This window comes from Anoplopoma fimbria, chromosome 24 (genome assembly GCF_027596085.1).
Source record: "Anoplopoma fimbria isolate UVic2021 breed Golden Eagle Sablefish chromosome 24, Afim_UVic_2022, whole genome shotgun sequence".
Taxonomy (NCBI): domain Eukaryota; kingdom Metazoa; phylum Chordata; class Actinopteri; order Perciformes; family Anoplopomatidae; genus Anoplopoma; species Anoplopoma fimbria.
The window spans coordinates 11,878,967-11,900,628 of record NC_072472.1 but is presented as its reverse complement, the minus strand read 5'-3'; the positions used below and the strand labels follow the sequence as shown (position 1 = coordinate 11,900,628).

General features: G+C 40.0%; 2 protein-coding genes across 3 annotated transcripts; both read left to right on the top strand.

The window, feature by feature from the left end:
• Positions 1-3,235: 3,235 nt before the first annotated feature.
• Positions 3,236-7,806, top strand: angptl5 (angiopoietin-like 5). Its single transcript, XM_054626461.1, has 8 exons — positions 3,236-3,449; positions 4,875-5,046; positions 5,255-5,358; positions 5,449-5,542; positions 5,861-5,964; positions 6,040-6,160; positions 7,059-7,244; positions 7,361-7,806. Exons 1-8 carry the CDS (start codon positions 3,393-3,395, stop codon positions 7,678-7,680), a joined length of 1,158 nt encoding a protein of 385 aa, XP_054482436.1. The 5' UTR covers positions 3,236-3,392; the 3' UTR covers positions 7,681-7,806.
• A 4,251-nt stretch (positions 7,807-12,057) lies between these two features.
• Positions 12,058-21,644, top strand: trpc6a (transient receptor potential cation channel, subfamily C, member 6a). Of its 2 annotated transcripts, none has more exons than XM_054625226.1 (14): positions 12,058-12,197; positions 13,192-13,508; positions 14,269-14,401; positions 14,783-15,083; positions 15,632-15,817; positions 17,442-17,606; positions 17,692-17,935; positions 18,010-18,237; positions 18,783-19,047; positions 19,601-19,796; positions 20,452-20,652; positions 20,859-20,915; positions 21,256-21,331; positions 21,505-21,644. In XM_054625226.1, exons 1-14 carry the CDS (start codon positions 12,058-12,060, stop codon positions 21,642-21,644), a joined length of 2,649 nt encoding a protein of 882 aa, XP_054481201.1. The 2 variants fall into 2 exon arrangements, with proteins under 2 accessions (XP_054481201.1, XP_054481200.1); XM_054625225.1 differs by having other exon boundaries at positions 13,189-13,508.
• The last annotated feature ends 18 nt before the right edge of the window (positions 21,645-21,662 follow it).

Sequence of the window (21,662 nt, the reverse complement as noted above, 5' to 3'; positions counted from 1 at the left end):
GTGCTGAGGGGCGGGGTTGCAGGGTTTAAAGCCGCCGCAGTAGTTGCAGGGGGAAATATTTCACTCTGAGCAGACATAAACCATCAACACAAGTTTATATATGTATTTTTTTTTTCTTTCTCACAGCTGCATAAAAACATGGCATGAAAATCAGTGGTATTAGAGTCAACTATTGGTATTTGCTTTAATTCCCCTCTGTACATTTTCCAGTTTGTGCGGTTTCTCCTGCAGAAGGAAAGAGAGGCAGAGAGCCAAGTGTAGACAGAGGTGGCAAGAGACAGCCGAGGATGATACACTGAGAGGAGAAATGAGGATAGGAGTATTTTTTTTGGGTCTGTTTTCTTTGGGGGGGGGGGGGATTGGGAAGTTGCACTGAGAAAACATCCGCCCCTGATGAGGCCAGCTCAGCCAGAAGCCTGTTTGTGAATGCAGTCACGCAGCCACAGAGTCCTGCCCTCTAGTGGAAAACATGCGCACAGTGATCCGGAGCTCAGCTGGCCGACAGATTGAATTCAAGAAAAAAAAAAGTCTGTCTGGACTGGTGTTATTAACCTCTATGTACTCAAATCATTTATTCTATTATTTAGTCATCATAAGCCACCAGAGTTGATATAGATAGAGTGGACATGGAAAGTTTGACAATTGGTTGTAAAAACGCATGAATGGATATTAATCAGACAATAAGATAAAAATGGAAAAAAATATGGACAGAATTAGATTATTTACATGTGAAAGAATGTTGCAGCCATAACAACTTTCTGTATTGGGTTAGAATATTTTTAACTCGGTGTAAAATAAAGCTTCAGTGCAGGGATCTCACTTCACACTTTGTATATTGTTTTGTTTTTGTACAGATCACAGTAACATTCCTTCTCAGAGTTCATACTGCTGTGTCATTCTTCACATTCGCTCATCTTTTTACTGTATATCTCTATATGTGCTACTGTTTGCATCTGGTTAGGTGATAAACAGCATTTAATTGTTCTAACTGTTTGCAAGACAAATCTAATCTAAGCTGATATGCTATCAAACAGTGTGGAATAAAGGGATTTTAACAAGCTGCTTGAGGGGAAATACAAGGAGAAAAGTGAATGTTAAGGAATACAAAGAGATAATATTTTTACATCTTTAATTTATTTATACTTAGATTTCACCAGTTGGTTCAATATTTGTAAATCAACTTGTCAACTGTCATGATTTGCATGTCTCTCTTGGGTTTTGTGTTGAAATTTTGGTGTACCAATACTTTTATTTGAAGTTCATTCTGTGTTAAGTAACATGAAGAATGTATTTTCCTCTCAATATTGTGTTGATTCAACAAAGGAATTGGTACGGTTCCCCCTCTGACACAGTAAAAGTGATGTTCAGTCATCACTGTTAAGACAATATGTACTATTTGTTCTGAAATTATCTTTAGTTTCCGTGTAATTAGAAACAGACGCACAACAGGAAAAAAACATCAACATGAACACAATTGTAATGTAATATAAACCAAGTTGCAGCAGATGGCACTGTTCTACTTTAACACTTGTGTAACTTCTTTTTCTTTTTCAATGCTTTCATAACGATTCACAAAAAAATGCAGCTACTTTTTAATGCAGTGGAGACGGGGCAGATGTTGGGGAGGAGATTGACTGTTTCTAATGTATCTGCGTTTTGTGATTATTATCTCTGCAGGAGGAGGTCTTTCCTCCTCTATATCTCACAAATTACCATGTTGATCCATGCTGTGGTGGCTGCATCCACATCAGCAGACAAACACTTGGTGATGTAATTGACACTCAATTCCACTTTAACTTGGCCTTTTTATTCATTTCGGTTTATATTCAGTTACAAGCAAATTAGGTTTATTAGCATTTTTTTTATATGCATAATTTCAAATTGAAGCGAGCACATTTATGAAATTTAGTGCTGTAACAATAAATCCTGGTTTATCACTTGGACTGATATTGGGCTTTTTTCTTTTGAGTTACTGTGCGGCAGTTCAGTTTCGTTGAACTCTTTTAGGGCCCAATTTAGCAATTTTCTGCTAAATGAAACCCCACTTTTTGATATCCAGAACTGCTGTCTTACTGCTCGCTTCCTAACACTTATAAAAAACAAAGTTGTGGTTTCAAAAGGAGTTGCGTTCCCGACCAAAACAGATGTAATGTGTTGATTAGTGATTTCTTTATCTTCGGACAGAGACTGGCAAGCTCTTTCCCCCATAAACATTTTGGGAAACAAAATTATTTGCTTTAATTGTACACTCTTATATCTGTTTGATAAATATGAAGCCAGCAGCTGGTTCCCCGTTTCTCGTCTTTATGCCAATCTAAGTTAACTTTCTCTCAGCATTAGCTTCATATTTTACAGACGGAGAAGAAAGTGAACAAGAAAGTTAATAAGCAAACGTCCGTGGATGTCATTGCTTTCAACCATCAAACTGTTTTTAATGTATCATACCGTTACAAGGACAGTAGGATTTATGATCAAGAGACACCACACAGCCTTGTCTGAATGTCCTCATTATCTCGCCTGGAAGATATAATATGTCATTCACATGCCTAGACCGCTTTACAAGAGCATGTAACATAGGACAGATGTGGGGGCCCCGGGGCTGGGGCACCAGGCTTTTCACATTCCTCTCACTGACCATGGCCGTTAACTCACACAGGTTCAGAACAGCAAAGCTTTTCTTTGGCTCTCACAGCAAAGTTTTCCAGGGACGCGACAGGCTGACCGGCTCCAGCTGGACCCCAACATGAATGAGCTGTTGCTCTCTCCACTTTCCACACTGTTTAACTGCCCTGTTAAGAAATAATTGGTCTGCCCCTCTGGGAGGCTGTTTTCAGATGAGTCAGTGTTCAGAGATAAAGTAAAGAGGGAGGAAACATGAGCACAAGAGGCAGCTCCCATGCTAAGACACAAGCAGAGAGAAAGTGTTCCTACATTAAAACAAGCTGCCCATATCCCTTTCCCCACATCTGTTTCTCATGCTGGTGGCAGGATATAACCTGTAAAAATAAAAATGCTTGGAAATAAGACACACTGAGGGGAAAGGCAATCGCTCCTTACCACAAATATGGAATCAGCACATTCAGCCAGTCTGCTTGTCAGAAGCACATCCAGACTTTTATCACCAGCCCATTTACAAATTTGACCCGCTGTTACGTGGGATGTTGTCATGGGAATTTAACAAGAAAAAGTGGGAGTGACCGGTGGAGGTGGAGAGAGTGAGGTAGTCAGGGAGAAAGCAGGGAGAAGTTTGACAATAAAGACGGAGAACAGACAAGACCCTGAAGACGGGTGGACATGTGAGGGGAAAGAGCAGACTGAGGAAGAATAAAGCATCAATGAAGGAGTGTCTGCTGGTGACATTCAGGAGATAATCACAGTGGGACAACACTGACATGATGTGGATGCCAACTGTCATCCTGCTGCTTGTGCCTCATCTGCTCTCCTCCACTGTATGTATGATATGCATGTCATAAATGTATCAGGAATGATTGTATTCTTTTTTGGCCTTTAATATGTAGTCAGATATAGACAGGACAGGGGAAGAGAGAGGGGGACGACATTCAGCAAAAGGCCACGTGTCGGATTTGGTGGAATTTAAACCTGCGGCAAGAATAATTGTATTAAAGCATTTTTTTGCAGATGAGTATAACATTCCAGAAATGCTGATGAAATCAAGGAGATCCAAGGGTTTAGAGTTAAGTATGGTGGAGGAATCATGAATGCAGAATCTTTCTATTCTTTTGTTTGTTTTTAACATTTACACCATCATCAATGGTGTGTGAGTGTGTGTGTAAATAAAGATTGCAAACAGAGTAAGGGAAAGTATTTAGATGTGTTTGTGTTTTAACCGTCTCGTGGGAACATAAAATCAATTTACATGTAGGGAATCACCTTCCTTTTCTGGACAAATTGCACGTCCCCATTATGGAATTCATTTTAGGGTGAAGACTTGATTTTAGGATAAGTTTAGGTTAAGGTCAGACTAAGTTGGGTGTTAGGCTGGTAGCAGTTAAGGTTTTAGTTAGGGTAAGTCTCCGGGAAATTAATGTAAGTCAATGTAATGTTCCCAAAATTCATGAAAACACTGCTTTGTATGTGTTTGTGTCTGTGTGTATAAATAAAGACCTTAAAGAGAGTTAGAAAAAGTATTCAGATAAATACTGCAATGTTAAAAAATAGTTGCCGGTAGAAATACCAGTAGAAGTCCTGCACTCAAAATTGTATTAAAGCAAAAGCAATTAAGTATTATCAGCAAAATGCACTTAACTAAGAAAAGTATAGGATTATTATCAATGATACATTAATGTGTGAACAGCAGGTTTGTTATGGTCTGTGGTTGTTGAAACAAGTTGTTTTGCATTGAACTATATTAAGCTGGCAGGTATTATATTCTTTTTGTTTTTGTTTATACATTAATATGAAACTCTGAGGACTTAATTCCAGACGTAAATGACTTGATAAGATGGAGATTGGAGAGTTTTAATTTTCAGAATCCAAAGACAAATCTAGGGGGCTAAGAAGTACCTCAAAACCTGAGTACAGTACTTGAGTAAATGTGCTTTCTTACTTTCTACCGCTGGTTCCAAATTGTTTTTTTGTTGTTGCAGGATTTAAAGACAGGATATTACAATTACACTGTGTGTGTTTTTGTAGCCAACCAGGATGTCTGACCTAAAACTTGGTTGATAACAAGATGAGAGTTAATATTTCCATGCGTCCGCTGAGGCAGAGAGGTTAGAAACAGAAGCTAGTCAGGACTATAAATCCTGCTCTATGAAGTATAGATCCCAGTTTACTTACAATTAACGCATGATATAATTGCAGACTTTCACCTGTGGATTAAACCCTCACTGTTGTTCTCTCTTGATTGCCAGGACACAGGACATAGCAGTTATTTCAGCCAATCAGAAGCAGTCAATGAGGACTTCTCTGATGCTCCAGTCAAAGGCCAGAAACTTTCCGGAGGGGTCAGAGGTCGGGACACATGCTCCATCCCATGTGACATCACTGTCAAGCTTCTACGAGATGAGAAACATTCAATATGTGGTAAAAATAAATCTCTTTCCTGGTGTTATTGTTACGTCTTCCATCATCATCTGCTGTTTAGAACGAGTGTTTATGTGTCTATGTATGTATGTGTGTGTGTGTGTGTGTGTGTGTGTGTGTGTGTGTGTGTGTGTGTGTGTGTGTGTGTGTGTGTGTGTGTGTGTGTGTGTGTGTGTGTGTGTGTGTGTATGCTTGTGTGTGTGTGTAGGCCAGTTACAGCAGTCTCTGTTAGCGTTTGGACGCAGCACCCGAAAGCTGATCAGGGATGTGATGGAGGAGCAGCAGAGAGCCCTGGACATCCTCAGCGGTCAGGTAATGTGAAGTCTTCTTTTCCTCCCTTAGTAACAGAGTTTGTAAGCGTGTGATTGGCTGGCTGAATGTACAGTAGTGTCACATTTCCAGGTCACAGAGCTGATGACCAAAGTGCAGACGCTCAGCTCTGAAGTTCAGAGGAGCAACACTGAGCTGTACGCCATCAAACCTGTGCAATCCCACGGTAACTATCATACAAACACTTGTGATGACACAACATTCATTCATACAAATTTCACCAATTTTGCACATCGATATTGGTTTGATAGTCATGAGGAGTGACTCTGGAGGAGCTTTCTAAGTAGGAGAGAATTCCTCAATCCATAAAGGAGCATTTAATCTTTCACTATGTCTGAAAGATTAAATTGCCAACTATATGTTATTCACTGGACAATAATGTAAAATGTGTAACAAAAAAATACATCCTTTCTTATGAATCCATCCTTGAGTGAATGTTAATTTTCTTCCTGATGATAAAAGAGAGTGTGTTTGCTTTGATTAGGACGAGACTGCAGCGACATCAAGGACAATCTTTTGTCAGTCGTCCCCAAGATCCCGAGTGGTATTTACATCGTCCATCCAGAGAATACGGACTCTTCTTTTGAGGTAGATGTACACCAATACTTCGTATATTCACAGTCTGTCATTTGATCGGCAGTCAAAACACAACCTGTGCTGCAGGTTTTCTGTGAGATGGACTACATGGGAGGCGGATGGACGGTGATGCAGCGGAGGACTGATGGATTAACTGACTTCAAACGAGTCTGGGCTGATTATGTCGACGGCTTTGGAAACCTTGCAGGTTGTGTGAAATTACTTTGGACAGTCACATAAGCCCATTTCCTGTTATAGGCTTTAAAACCAACATACGGAGGAAGTTGAGGTGTTAAGAACAACAGCTAATGTATGCCAGGTGTGCTGCTCAAGAGCATCAGTTAACATGCAGACCCACACACTGACAGTTTGTAAGATTAACATTAACACACACACCACATGACCTAAAGTATTACATCCATTTGTGATTGTTGAATAGTGTTCTTCTGAGAAGACTTTTCAACAATATGTTGACTATTGTCTTTCTGGCATTAGTGAGGTCTTTGCCCTTGTGCAGGCCAGTCAATATCCACATTAAACTAGCAAAAAACATTGTTATGGACCAGGTTGTGTGCACAGGATCAGTGTCATGTTGAAACAAAAAAAGAGCCTTCCCAAAACTGTAAGCTGTAAAATGAACATTTCCAAGAACACAATGCGTTGATTTGATACTTCATTATCGTTACATATTGATGCGTATACTGTTTTACTTTTCATGAATTTGCTGCATTTTAAGTACAAATTAAAAAAAAGGTTTTGTAATGTTTCGATTTTTTATATATTATAGTAAATATTTGTTTAGTGCTACAAGATATGCAACAACATAACATGATTATGAAAAAACAAATTAAAGGCTACCTGATATTGATTAATGTTTTAGAAGATTTTTAAATCTTTAAGATGCATTTTTCAGCTTTCTCACTTTGAACAAACCATACAAAAGTTGGACATCATTTTGCACTTGCCAAGATATATACCCACTAAGATATTAATAACTCTTTCATGTGTGTGTGTGTGTGTGTGTGTGTGTGTGTGTGTGTGTGTGTGTGTGTGTGTGTGTGTGTGTGTGTGTGTGTGTGTGTGTGTGTGTGTGTGTGTGTGTATAGGAGAACACTGGTTGGGCCTGAAGAAAGCATTTCATATAGTAAACCAGAAAGATACTCGGTTCCAACTTCACATCGCTCTGGTGTCCCAAGATGACGTCACCTCTTATGCAGCATATGATGATTTCGACCTGGACAATGAAACCCAGTTCTTCGGTATACACCTGGGCAGATATGCAGGCAGCGCAGGTAAGACTTCATTGTTCATTATTTTTCCCCACACAATGCAAACTCAAAAAAATTAATGATGATAAATAACAATAAACAATCAACATGTGCACCTCTGCATACCTGTGTGTGTTCAGGTGATGCATTTCGCGGCTACGACCAGGATCAGAACCAGGACACGGCTCCATTCAGCGCCTCGGACGTGGACAATGACGGCTGTAATCCTTCCTGCTCCATCGACAACCGCACAGTGGAGAGCTGCAGCAGCCAGCACAACCAGACAGGATGGTGGTTCAACCAGTGCGGCCTGGCAAACCTTAACGGCTCTCCCGAAGATGCAGAGCAGAACCAGGGGCAGAGGATGCACATATTGTGGGACACCTGGAGACAAAACGGAGTCCCTCACGCCATCAAATCTGTCACGATGAAGATTAGGAGGATTGCAACCAATAATTGACAGAGAGGAGAAGCAGAGGGAGAGAGGAGGAAAGCACATATTGTATAAGTTGCACTGCATCGCTGTTGAACCTGAAGTTCTAATAAAACAGGATGGAAGGATGAAAGGATATCTTCTTTTCATTGTTTCCCCACATTGTAACAAATTCACCCGCTCTGAAATGATTCCTTTAAGGTGATTTTGCTTTGACTCTTGAGGTCAAATATGTCTTATATTATAATGCAATCTATAACAACAAAAAATACCTAAATAATAACAAAAGTAGCAAAAAAATTGGTACAATTTTCTTTTAAGACACCCTTTTTAAAATGTGTAACTTATAACTGATGGCTTTATTAATGGTTGATGAATAATTTACTAATGCTTTATTGATCAGGTATAAATAGAAGCAGCTTTTGTGATGCCAAGTTGTTTTATGAGTCACAGGTCGTCAAGTGAATGATTTATTAACCCTTAATAAAACCATTAGGTAAAGCTTAAAAAAAAATCATCTGATCCAAAGTTCTCTGTAGACGGCAAACAATTCTATCAAAGCAGGAAAACACCCAGCCGAAGGTTTTAGGAACAGCTGGTAAATGTACGCAGCTTATGTTCCTAGAAACAATTACACCAACTATGCTCTGGCAATATATTGTGTTACTGTCAGAAAGATCCCGACAGGTGGTAAAGCCTCTGCTGACTTCTGCCTCGCTCAATACTCAAAAAGAATTATGCAAGATAATGATGAAAACACTCCTTAAGTGCAGGCCCATCCCTTATTCTTGTTTTAGAAATTAAAAAGGGAAGCATGAAAAGCAGCAACTATGAATGCATCTCAATCTGAGTAAATCTGTACTGTGAAGTTACAACGTGACTGGCAGCAGCAGGTGAACCTGAAATACTGACCCACGCCAGTAGGTGGTGCTGTGAATCTCTCTCAACATGGTGTGTTTTTTGAGACTTAAATATACACACAAACGTGTGTCATCTTGTCTGCAGCAACTCTATGCATTATAATCCCTGCAGGAATTTGTAATGTTGCAATTCCACAACTATGGACTTATCTGTAAAAATCTGACCCAAGTTGTTAGAATCAGTAATTTAGCTTTGACACAAATTCAACCAGTTACTTTAAAGTTTACTAAACAATGCTTATTTTTCGTTCAGCCAGAATATGTGCCGGATTAAACTACTCAGGGTGCGCACGTAACACTACAACCGCTGGCCTCTTTGTGTTTTTGAAATATGTCTTGCTGGCTGGCCTCTCAGCCTTGCCATCAAAATCAATAAACTCCAGTGTCGTGTCAGCCTGCTTAATCACTTGGCGGACAACCTTGTTCGCTATCCCAAAGACGGCTGAGTTTGTGCACAAAGAGTTAGCAGAGGAAGACGCCCACCTGCCCTCTTCTGATCGACTGGAGAGCCTGGAGGTTGATCCTGTCTCAGGAATACAGACGTCCTCGCTTTCTTTGACATCTTCTGCCTCTTTCTCCAAGATCTTTGTTTGTAGAGGACTTTTGTGGTCTGTCTGCCAGCTTCAGTCTTTTCATATTCTTCTTGGCCTTCAAAAGGGCAAGACTTGAACTATCTGGGCCATGAAAGTGCGAGAGAAGGTTTTCAGACACGACTGAGAGCATCTGTCCGCTAGGTCAGGTAGACGCCTCTCCCTCAGTGTCTGCAGTCTTTAGAACTCCATCACAAAAGTCTGTGGATTTCCTACTTCTCACCTCGTCCTGGAAATCTTACTTGCCAACAGGTTTCCTGGCTTCGCTGGCAGTATCAGTGGTACGCACTGTCCTCACTGCATCAGTGGAAAGTCTGTAAGTGAATCTCGCCATACTGGTCAAGACTTCCTCTCTTTCTCCAAAATCTCTTCCATGTTCTCGGTTTTCTTTGTACATGGTACTTAAAGTTGTATTCTGGTGGAGAAACACAAACATATAAGCAGTGACAGAAGAAAAATTCAGATCCTTTTCTTACATCAAGGTAAAAGTACAACAGTATTTATGTCTTGCATTCAGAATTTTAATCTGTACAACATGTTACTGAACAAGACCACTACGACAATCATTATTAAAAAATGTGCTGTCACATTTCTTTCGTGATGCTTTCTGTAAGTTTTCCTGTGTTAAACAAGTATATTCTAGGATTGCATGCTTTAGTTGATGTAACCACTTTTCAATCATCTGTCATGTGCTGTTTAAATTGTGCAAATTCATCTGTTAACTCTAAACAAACTTACTGCTGATGCTTCTGTGCATTTAACCTGCTTACCTCTCTCTCTTCAGAGAACTTCAGATGAGCTGGGTTTACTTGTTTTGTCTCTTCTGCTCTTCCTCTGTTCTTAGTGAGACCCTAAGGTTTAGTCAGTGTGTTTTTCTCGTGTGATAAAATGTTTGCAGTTAAGTACAGATGCTTTATTCTCTGTAAATCCACTGTGGATAATAAATCTACAGTGTCTGAGATGAGAACTCTGCAGAACAGAACAATGAGTTCTAGAACTCTCTGTGTTCTAAAAGAATGTTCATCTGTTATCATTCATAGTTAAATATAAAACATGGAAGAAATTAGCATGATGACATTTTCCATTCAAGTTATTACTGTTGCTCACTATCATGTCATCATAAAAGTAACTAAAATGGAAAATGTCTAACTTATTTCTCATATTTTTATATTACGTTTCTATTTTATTACTGCATTAATGCTGTCAGTTTCAGGGTCCTGATATTGTGCATGCTGGCTAACTGTCACACTGCCAACTATTAATGAATTGGGACACTTTAATAGAGTTGATTCACATTAACACCTTTGCACCAGTTAAAATGCCTGCTGTGACAAATGCTTTTTCCACTGTCATAGCTTTTTTAACGTGACAACGCTCTGCAATGTGGGTTATTCTTTGAGCAAAGTCTGCAGATTTTAGCTTAATGGGCTCACAAACAGCATATGTAGAGTGTCCCATTACTGCCACAGTTTATTCCACAGTACGGGATGCTCGTTTGTGGCACCAATATTTTCCTCTACAATCCCCCATCTTCTTATTTCTGCACAGAAGCACACACAGATTTGTGTGTGTGTGTGTGTGTGTGTGTGTGTGTGTGTGTGTGTGTGTGTGTGTGTGTGTGTGTGTGTGTGTGTGTGTGTGTGTGTGTGTGTGTGTGTGTGTGTGTATGGGTTCATAGACTTTAGCAATATACACATACCAGACCACACAAAGAGCCAGATCTCCTAACATGTTATCAACAGTATCAGTTGTAACAAAACACATACGCAGAAAATGACTATCCAGGTGCTTGCCCATTCATTTCCCCCAAAAAAGAGTGTGTATGTTTGAGTTGACAGTGTTTACATATAGGATCCGTGCTGTTCTGAGGAGGACTTCTTAACAAAAACTCGTGCTGGTTTACCCCTTTTCACCCTGCCATCCTTCCCGTGAAATGTGATGCTGTGACGTCATGAAACGTTCAAAGTGACTAACCTTCAGCAATCAGGGCCTTAAAAGGCAATTTTCACTGCTACAGTCGTAGATCAGAGACTCTGCTCTATCAGATGTTTGCATGTGGACGTGTTGCTGTGATGTAATGGGGTGTTTAATGTGAAAGTCAGCTTGAAAACAGACAGATAATGAAGAAGAACACATTGTATCATCAGAAATAATGCATTCAACTGTGTGTGTGTTTGTGTAATGGAAACACTGGGTACTGTGACTCAAAATACTTGTATGCATGCTTCAAATCGCAGACATTAACAAACACATATATACTGTATATGCGCGTGCGTGTTATTGTGATTGTGTAGGATGGGAAGTCGTTTTCCCACACTTTGACATAGATCACTGGAGAGTGGAAGCTCACAGGAAGCATAGTCTACTGGGAATTTAAACCCTGAGGAATCTCATCTGCTGTTCATCAGCCATCAGTGTACACACGCACACTCACACACACACAGACAGATAAAATTCAACATGTACTCTAAACACTGCGGTTTAAAATAGCATTTTAGAGCATGTTGGCAAAGCCCAATATTTAGAGAATATTCTGTCCCTGTTTATCTCCTTAATCTTTGCAAATCTGCCCGTATTCTCAAAACTGATGCAGGGAGTCATTTCAGAGAAAATCAGCAGGAAGATTTAGCTGAAACATCTGAGACAAATATAGCCATATATCACCAGTAACCCTCAGTGCGTTCAGTCATAACACTGAGCTGCCCTCCACATCTGTATAGTTCAACAAGTCGTGTAAATAAAAGTATAGTGGGACCCAGAAGGATACATTCTTTCTCAAGGACACAGGGAAAGAGGGGGAGGGCGACAGAGAGAGAGAGAGAGAGAGCCATGCCACAGACACTTGTTTGCTTCTTCATATGAAGCAGGACCCTCTGTTGTTGACCACCTCCGGGATGAACCACAGACCGCCAGCTCTTCATCACAGCAGCCGGCCTGCGGGTTACAGTGACAGGCCCAGGGCTCGGAGCCGCGATAACCTGCTGATGTACGATGACTTGGGGGAAGAAAACTGTTGCTCTGGACGATGCCTCGGGTGAGTCTTTTTATTTACATACCCTACTCAGCCAGAGGTTTTGATGAAATAACAGGAGGATTATGGATAACATTTTGTATTTTTACAACATTCATTTAATTCCAGCATGTTTGATTATCATGTAAATTATAGGCATGTCCATATATCAGTGAAATTCACATTGATAACATGAAGGACTTGTTGTATTATCATAAGATGTACTATGGTGGTGGATTTCCATGTTGTACATCATAAATGTATGGCAGCCATGTATGACTAATTAGGGTTGTTGTTCACTGATAAAGAAGCATAACATAAGTCCCTTAGATAAAAGCTTCAATTAATCCAGTTAAAGCTATAATGACCTCAACATGTCTGGCTGATTTTGATGGAGGTGTAAAGGATTTTCTATGTTTGTGATGTTACAGAGATTACATCTTATTTACTGCATTATTCACTCTATGAGACAGCAGCTTTTTCAGTTTGATCTCTGAAAACCCATGGGCAATAAAATATCAGATAATTGATATATTTTGTTTATATTGTGGCTATTCTCTACATTACTTTAGTTTACTTTCAAACTTTGAAGTTTTTCCTGGGAAAAAAAACTGATTATACTTTTCTGTCAATCAACAAATGGTCCATCAGGATGTGATTTGGGTCTCCAGTTTGTTTTTGTTGCATTCATGTGAAATCAGGGTTGAAAGCATAACATTTCCATATCAACTTTGGCCTGTCCACTCTGTCTCTGGTGTTATTTTTTTGGGGGAAAGGCGAGTGCTGTATTTTTTCTGGTATAACCAACACATACGTAGAATTCATCATTAAATCCTATTAACAGCATCTTAAGTCACTAAAACGCGAACATTTTAGCTGCATAATGTGAAATTGAGATGAAACTGGGAACAAGTAACTAAAGTTTTGTTTTCAAAAGGTTTTATGTGTGTATATAAATGACCATGTGGATAATATATACTACGTTTATGTCCCCCTGACTCTCTAACATTCACAGCAGCTCTGAGAGACTCATGGCTCCTATCAGTGTCGTTAAACGACGCCAGGCTCTTCGTGGTCCGGCCTACATGTTCTCTGCTCCCTCAGTCAGCCCGTCAGAGGTTGAGCAGCGTTTCCTGGAGGCAGCTGAATACGGCAACATACCAGAGGTGCGGCGCATGCTGCTCCAAGTGCCCAACTTGAACGTCAACGCAGTGGATTACATGGGCCAGAATGCATTGCAGCTGGCTGTTTCCAACGAACATCTGGAGGTGACGGAGCTGCTGCTGGGGAGGACGGATTTGTCCAGAGTGGGTGATGCCCTCCTGCTAGCCATCAGTAAGATGCATTTGTGTAAAAAGGCCAAAAATATATTTACAGTTTTAATCATACTGTATTGTTCCCCAGGGTTCACAGCTTTTAAAGATGCCATAGCATGTGAAACCTACTGTGACATTGTCCATAAGGCTTTACATTTTCAATTAAATTCATGATTTAATGGGGTCCTCCACCAAATCTCATAACTCCTACAGTTAACATAAATAAATACTAACATTGATACTAACCTAATGAAAGTGAATATTTGGTTGTATTTAGTTTACTAAGTTTATTTAGTTTATTCAAATAATAATTTACTTATAACAATGTACAAAAAGACACAGCTGACCAGATAACACACAGGTTAGCTATAAAACACATGCATGCACAACATCTACAGATAAAATCTGTCAGATTTGCCACCAGTTGTATAAACACAAAAAAAAGCAAAGAATTTAACATAATGGCAGGATTAACTGCTAGAAACATAAACCTCCATTTATTTGGCTGTAAATTAACGAGTTTGCTGTCGAGTGAATTTGGAGAAAAGCTTCAAGGCTGTTACTTTACTACTTTTTTGTAAGGTCATGAACAATAACAAAAACAAAAAAACAACAGAATAGTACTAAGCCTGTCAAAGGAAACAAACCACCAACTGCAACCAACTGCTCTGTGTTTGTGTGCGTGTGTGCGTGTGTGCGTGTGTGTGTGTGTGTGTGTGTGTGTGTGTGTGTGTGTGTGTGTGTGTGTGTGTGTGTGTGTGTGTGTGTGTGTGTTGTAGGTAAAGGTTATGTTCGTATCACAGAGGCCCTGTTGTGTCACCCAGCGTTTAAAGATGCCCATCGTCTAACAGCGAGCCCTGCTCAAGCAGACATGTTGGATGACTTCTATGCTTATGATGAGGATGGGACGAGGTAAGGCAGTTTGCATGAAGGCAGAAGCATCACAAAAAAATGTTGTGCCCTCTTACAGCAGTGCAGCAGCGTAACTGGCACAATAAATATTGAAACGCCCTGACATGTGGTACCTCCTGAATTCTGTTTTGTGCTTGCTGCATGCATGCAACAGAGTCAGAGACTTCCATCTTCTTGAAGTCTACACTGGTTGCCTGGCAACAGGTCCTGGTCAAGAAATATTTTGAGAAATAACTACCCATAAAACAGTAAAAAATTAAACTTAACAGGTAGGGAGAGGTTGAAGAGGAACTCTGGTTACAAACGGTGGTAATTAGCTGATGGAACAAGATATATGTAATGTATTTGTCTTTATGTTTTTGTGTGGTTGCATCCCCACAGGTTTTCTCATGACGTCACTCCAGTGATCCTTGCAGCGCACTGCCAAGAGTACGAGATAGTTCACACCCTGCTGAGTAAAGGGGCGCGCATCGACCCTCCTCATGATTACTTCTGCGACTGCGACTCCTGTAACTACCAGCAGCAGTTTGACTCCTTCAGCCACTCTCGATCGAGGATCAATGCCTACAGAGGACTCGCCAGTCCTGCTTACCTATCCCTGTCCAATGAGGACCCAGTGCTGGCAGCCCTGGAGCTCAGCAACGAACTGGCCATGCTGGCTAATATTGAGAAGGAATTTAAGGTACGAATGTTATGAAAGATCCTGCAGAGAAAAAAAAAAAAAAAAATCGCCACCAGACTCTGTAATCACTGTCCACATCCTGTTTGTGCTACCATGCATGTGCTCTGAAAACCAGCTCCTCGTCACGTACACAAAAATTATATTTGATACGTTGCTGCCAACCAGATGCCAGTAAAAGCTGCCAGAAAACAAGTTTAATTTTATGAGCCCTAAGAGAGGAAGCAGAAACAGATGGAGTCTAGATCTTGTAGCCACTGTCAACATTGTTAGTAAGAGACACACATAACAACTATAATTATGAATGGACAGTATACTACAGGTACAGTGCAATAAATCAATGCAAATGCACTGCTCACACAAATGCCCCCTTTTCTTGGTATAGAGGCAATTTTATGTCTCTCTATAATAACTAATACATTTTGAGGTCTGCAGACTTTTTCCAGAATTGACTAATAAAGGATTATCTTATTTTATCTTAACTTCAGCATCAGACCAGATCTCCTGCAATCCCTTTCACTGATGTCCATTTTTCCTCATTGTGTTCGTAGAATGACTACTGCTGCCTGTCGAACCACTGTAAGGACTATGTGGTGGGCCTTCTGGATCTGTGTCGCAGTACGGAGGAGGTGGAGGCCATACTGAGCGGAGAAACTGACTCTGAAGACAGCTATGATCTACCAGTTCGCCCCTCCCTCACACGGCTCAAATTAGCCATCAAATACGAACTTAAAAAGGTCAGTCTGCCAACAAACAAGCAATGATACAGAGGCTGTTTGTGGTCATTTAAGAAATATTATCCAAGATTTATTTCAAAGTATCCGGCCAGCCACTTGAAAAGATTCGAAGTCAACTTTTTAATCTTTTTCATTAAAGTTATTTATTTATGAAGCAATACAACTTGGGTGACGAATAATGATTTAGTGCCTGCTGTCAAAAATCTGACACTAAATTAATATTACTTGCAGTTAAAAAAGACAAAAACAAGTTGAGCGAGTAATCAGCACAACAATCAGCTTCAATATTAAGCCAAATTAATTATATTGAATAGTATATAATTAAGTAAAGTTCAAGGGCTACTGCGGCAGTATGACCTGGGTAAGAGAGTTATTGAAAGAATTTGGGATGCCTTTAAATCCCTCATGTTCTCGCAAAAGAATAACAATCAGAAGAAACTTAATTGTAACTTAAGAATGAGAAAACAACCCCGCCCCAAATAAGAGTACAAGATAATCAAATGAGACGTCCACCTGATAGTCCAGAAGACTTGTCCAACTCAAAAACAGTCTTCCTTAATGCAACCAAATAATCCAATAAAGGTTCAATGTCCGCCCTTTAAAATGCAAACATATAAACCATGAAAAGAAACTCCAAAAAGTTATCAAACTCACCGGATGTCGGGGTGGGAAAAAATAAGTTTTGCTGTTCAAATGTAATGATCCTTAATACAGACGTGTTCCCCTGCTGTCATCACTCGGTCGCGGTCCTATTATGAAAAAAAGAGCTACATTTGATTATTTTCCCTAGAAGGCTCCAGCTTTACTCCTCGGTCTCTCCTCACAAATTAAATCCACATTCACTGCCCAGATAATTCTCTTCCGCTTTGTTTGCCCGGCCACGCCCCCTTACACCTGTTGAGAACAGAACACCTGAGTGGGGCTGATAGAGGGAGACGACAAGTTAAAGCAGGGGGGAGAAGGACATTAAACCCTCTATTCTTAATGCACACACACTCTTCCCCTCTCATTTGTGCCGGTGGCACATTGATTTTGTCATCAGGATGATGTGTGTATTTGGTAAACTCTTGAATAAAAAACGGCACTTTGTGACAGCTGTCACTCCTCATTCTATTTTACTCCAGTAAAAAAAGGGCCGCCTGTAAGGTCAGAAAACAAAGCTAATGATATAGTTTTCTTTAAATTGAAAATTGATTCTCATTATAGTTTATAAAAAACATTTGAAAAAAGCTTTGAGTTGAGTCCGAACTCATTCGTCTTACTTTCATACCTACATAAGAGACCAGTTTCAAACAATTAATTGATCAGTCTTTTGCCAATTTAAGTTATTTATTGAGGAAAATGCCAAACTCGCTCTTGTTCCATCTCTCAAATATGATGATTTGCTGCTTCTTTCTGTTTTATAACATTGCAAATGTAATCTGCGCTGGTATTTTTTATTAAAGAAAATATAAATAATGACAATAGTTGTTTCATCCCTACCTGTTTGCATTATGATGCACGGCGCTTCTGTGTGCCATTCCTCTTATGATAAAAGGATCAAATTAGAGTTCAGACAGGAGACTATTTACTGTACGTTCAACCCTTTATATCCTGTATACTCTAGAATGTCTTTTCCCTTCAGTTTGTGGCACATCCTAACTGCCAGCAGCAGCTGCTGAGTATCTGGTATGAGAATATGCCCGGCCTGAGACAACAAACCACTGCTATCAAACTGCTGGTGGTGCTGGCGGTGGCTATCGGACTGCCTGGACTGGCTGTGGCTTACTGGATCGCTCCGTGCAGCAGAGTAAGTAACTCACATAACTTATACATACTAGTTCCTGGCAGAAGGTTTTCTCTCATCCTCCTACTGTTTAAACTCTTTCGCTCAGGTGGGGAAAGTGATGCGAAGCCCCTTCATGAAGTTTGTGGCCCATGCGTCATCCTTCACAATTTTTCTGGGTCTTCTGATCCTGAATGCCGCAGACCGTTTTGCAGGCACCACTCTGTTGCCAAACATGACCCACCTTAATCACCCGGGAGGACTCAAACTGAACTATGACCCGCTGCTGCTCTACCGCATGACCACGACCCCCTTCACGTGGATGGAGATCCTCATCATTTCATGGGTCATGGGTGAGCATCAGACAGTCACGATGGAAGAGTCATGTCCTCCTGTACATCCAGTCATGTGACTTGTGTCGCCGCAGGTATGATCTGGACTGAGGTGAAGGAGATCTGGAGTCAGGGGCCAGGGGAGTACCTGGTCGAACCCTGGAACTTCCTGGACTTTGGGATGCTGGCAATCTTCCTCGCCTCCTTCAGCTGTCGCTTCTCCACCCTGAGACACGCTGATTTAGCCCAGACCTATGTACACACACACTACACGACACTGATCAATGTCACACTGCCCCCTGAGATACACTACTTTACACTGGGTGAGCCCGCTCACACACATGGTCTCACTAACAGACCGCCATTCTTTAAATACCATCATTTACTATGTGTATAAACAGTTGCAGTGAGTCAGTATGAGGCGGTAGATACATGAACTTATATTCCACTGTAGCAGAGATAACTGTCTGTTGACTTTGGGCTTTGAACATAGTGAATTTCCCTTTCGTTATTGGGAGCAGGATAAAACAGGCCAATATAGTGCCAAATTGTTTTGTAATCCCTTAAAATACAAAAAAGTCTACTTGTAGCCCCTCAGTCACAGATTTCATAGGTGTATTCGATAATGGTTTGATGTCAAAAAAAGGTAAAACTATTCAATGTTTCTCAAGAAAAGCAAAGATTTCAGAAAAGTCCCCCCAAAAATATGCTTCTATTCCTATAATCAGAATAAGATCCAGTGTCTTCTGACATACTTTCTCCGTGAAATTGCTAATGGTGTCCTAATGTAACCAACTTAATAAACGTTCCTTTTTAAAAGTAGTGTACAAAAGTCTCCTGACTGATTCACAATTCTTTTTTTCTGCAGCACGGCTCTACTGGTTGCCGTCAGATCCCCAGCTGGTATCGGAGGGCCTGTACGCGGTGGCGGTGGTGCTGAGCTTCTCTCGGATCGCTTACATCCTTCCAGCCAACGAGAGCTTCGGTCCACTGCAGATCTCTCTCGGGAGGACTGTCAAGGACATCTTCAAGTTCATGGTCATCTTCATCTTGGTCTTTCTGGCTTTCATGATCGGCATGTTCAACCTGTACTCTTATTATCTGGGGGCGAAGCAGAATGATGCCTTCACCACGTGAGCTACCTGCATTTGTTCCCAAACGCTTTCAGAGAACAGTTTCAGGTCTTGATCGAAGTTGGATCTTTGGAAACATGGTCGGATTAAAAGTATAATTCACATTCTAGTTATTACTTACATTAGAAAAGTTGCTATTCGGTATTCAAATCATCATGGATAATAGATCATATTTAAATAAAATCAACATTTTCTGGCTTGTCACCCTTTAAAGTATCTAATTTGGACTCCTTACCTTAGGTTACGGCATTAGTGTGAACACAAGCTGTCAGCAGTGCAACAAATCCTTTTCAGATTATTTTATTTGAAGGATTTTAGAGGCTGGAAGAGGTAAAAATAGTTAGAATAAGAAAAACAAAGAAAATATAATGGATTGGCCATCTAAAACAACTTATTCTTGTACACGCGGAAGGAAAGTGACCTAAAACCTTTTTCTTCCGCTTTCTCACAGAGCATCTTTAACATCTCCGTCCTGATGATAAATGGTTTGTTTGAATTCAAAAATAACTTTCTTCTCATTTCCCTACATTTCCCTCTCTGTGCGTCCATCTAGCCTAGAGGAGAGCTTCAAGACGTTGTTCTGGGCTATATTTGGACTGTCTGAGGTCAGGTCCGTCGTGATCAATAATGGGCACAAATTCATTGAGAACATTGGCTACGTGCTGTACGGGGTTTACAACGTTACCATGGTGATCGTGCTGCTCAACATGCTCATTGCCATGATTAACAGCTCTTTCCAGGAGATCGAGGTTCGTCATCAAAATACTAATCATCATGTACTTCAGATAGAAGGCACAAATGTGGCCTGAGATTATTCAGTTTTTGATAGGAATAATTAATAAAATGAATTAATAATAATATTATTATAAATAATAATAATAGGTGTGTCTCTAAGTATGAATTAAAAGTAAAAATGGTCCCCAGTTTTGTCTATTTCTATCATATCTATTTAATTTTTTTTTTATCTATGAAAAACTTTTCATACAACATTACATTTCAATTGATTAATTATTTTGATAATGCTTTTTGTGTTGCAAATTCAAATGTGCACAATGTTGAGGTGGTGACTTTCTTTTTTACAACCAATGGTGAAGAAATAGTTTTCTTTTATAAACTTTGATTTTTGGAGCAAATGTTAATTAGTAAGCTTCAGGGTGCTGCACTGCTGTTTTTCCCCTTTTTCCAATTTTTGTGATAAGATAAATTAATCCCCCGCCAGCTGTAGCTTCATGTGAACTGTGCCAACTCACAATGTTATGAATGTTTTTTATCAAACTCTTGGCAAGAAAGCATATTTCTCAAAATGTCAAACTTTCAGACTCAAATAGCTATAGTGGTGCTGATGGTGTGTTTTTCTATTTCCAACCTGTTTGTTAACCTCCTTTCTGCCTTTTGTTTCTTTAGGATGATGCTGATGTGGAGTGGAAGTTTGCTCGGGCCAAACTCTGGTTCTCCTACTTTGAGGAAGGGAGGACGCTCCCTGTGCCCTTTAACCTGGTCCCCAGTCCAAAATCTATGCTGGGAATGACCACGGCCATCAAGACCCTGCTGCTGAAGTATGTGGCAGGACACAGTGAGGAGAAAACTGAGACACAGCTCAACCAGGTACCACACTATAAGGACATGTGCATTATATTTAGACAGCATTTAGTCAGCTTGAACAGTGATATTTATAAAACCACGATACTTATTGGAGCTTTAAAGGCAGAGCCTGAGCACCTCCCAGTGGTTTTACTGCTGCACCACAGAGTTTAACATGAGAAGTGTCACAATTTTATTTAGTGAAGCTAATTTCAGCTTCATTTTTCCAGCTCGGAGTAGGCAAAGATTCTGGTTTTGGTGCTTCTACCAGCAAATCCAGATATCAGGTATGTACCTCTGTGTATTTCACTAAATTTCAGACAAAAAAACACTACATTTATTTCTACTTTGCAGAATTTAGAATTTAATTTTTACAAGAAAATAATGAAAAGCTGATATAATATGATAAATTGCTACACTATTCCTACCCAGCATTAAACCAAACTGTTACATTTACAAAATGTGAGTATTTTTCACATTATAACAGCAATAAAACCATTTTCTGAAATAATTAATTGAGAATTGAAATGTGGGACTTTTATCTAACATTCTTTTTTCCCCCATTATAGTATTACACAATCTACATGTTCAAAGAATTTGAGCACTTTTTTCCATCTCTGGTTGCAGAAGATCATGAAGCGTCTTATAAAGCGTTACATTATCAAAGCCCGAGCAGACAAAGAGAGTGACGAGATCACCGAAGGTAAAATCAACACAATGATGCTGAAACAGAACAAGTTTCAATCGTTGTATCCATTTTAAAAATGGATACAAATAAAGCTATTCTTGTCAAAATTCTGGGGGTTTTTCTCTCTTGATTTTCCATTTATTGAAATAACACTTTCCCTTTATGCCTTTGTGTGTGTTTTTCCTCAGGTGAACTGAAAGAGATCAAGCAGGACATCTCTAGTCTGCGATACGAGCTGCTGGAGGAGAAATCACAGAACATAGAGACACTGGACGGACTGCTGAGGAGGCTGGGAGAGATGAACACACCTTCAGCAGCTCTGCCATAAACCTGCTCAGCTCAAAGA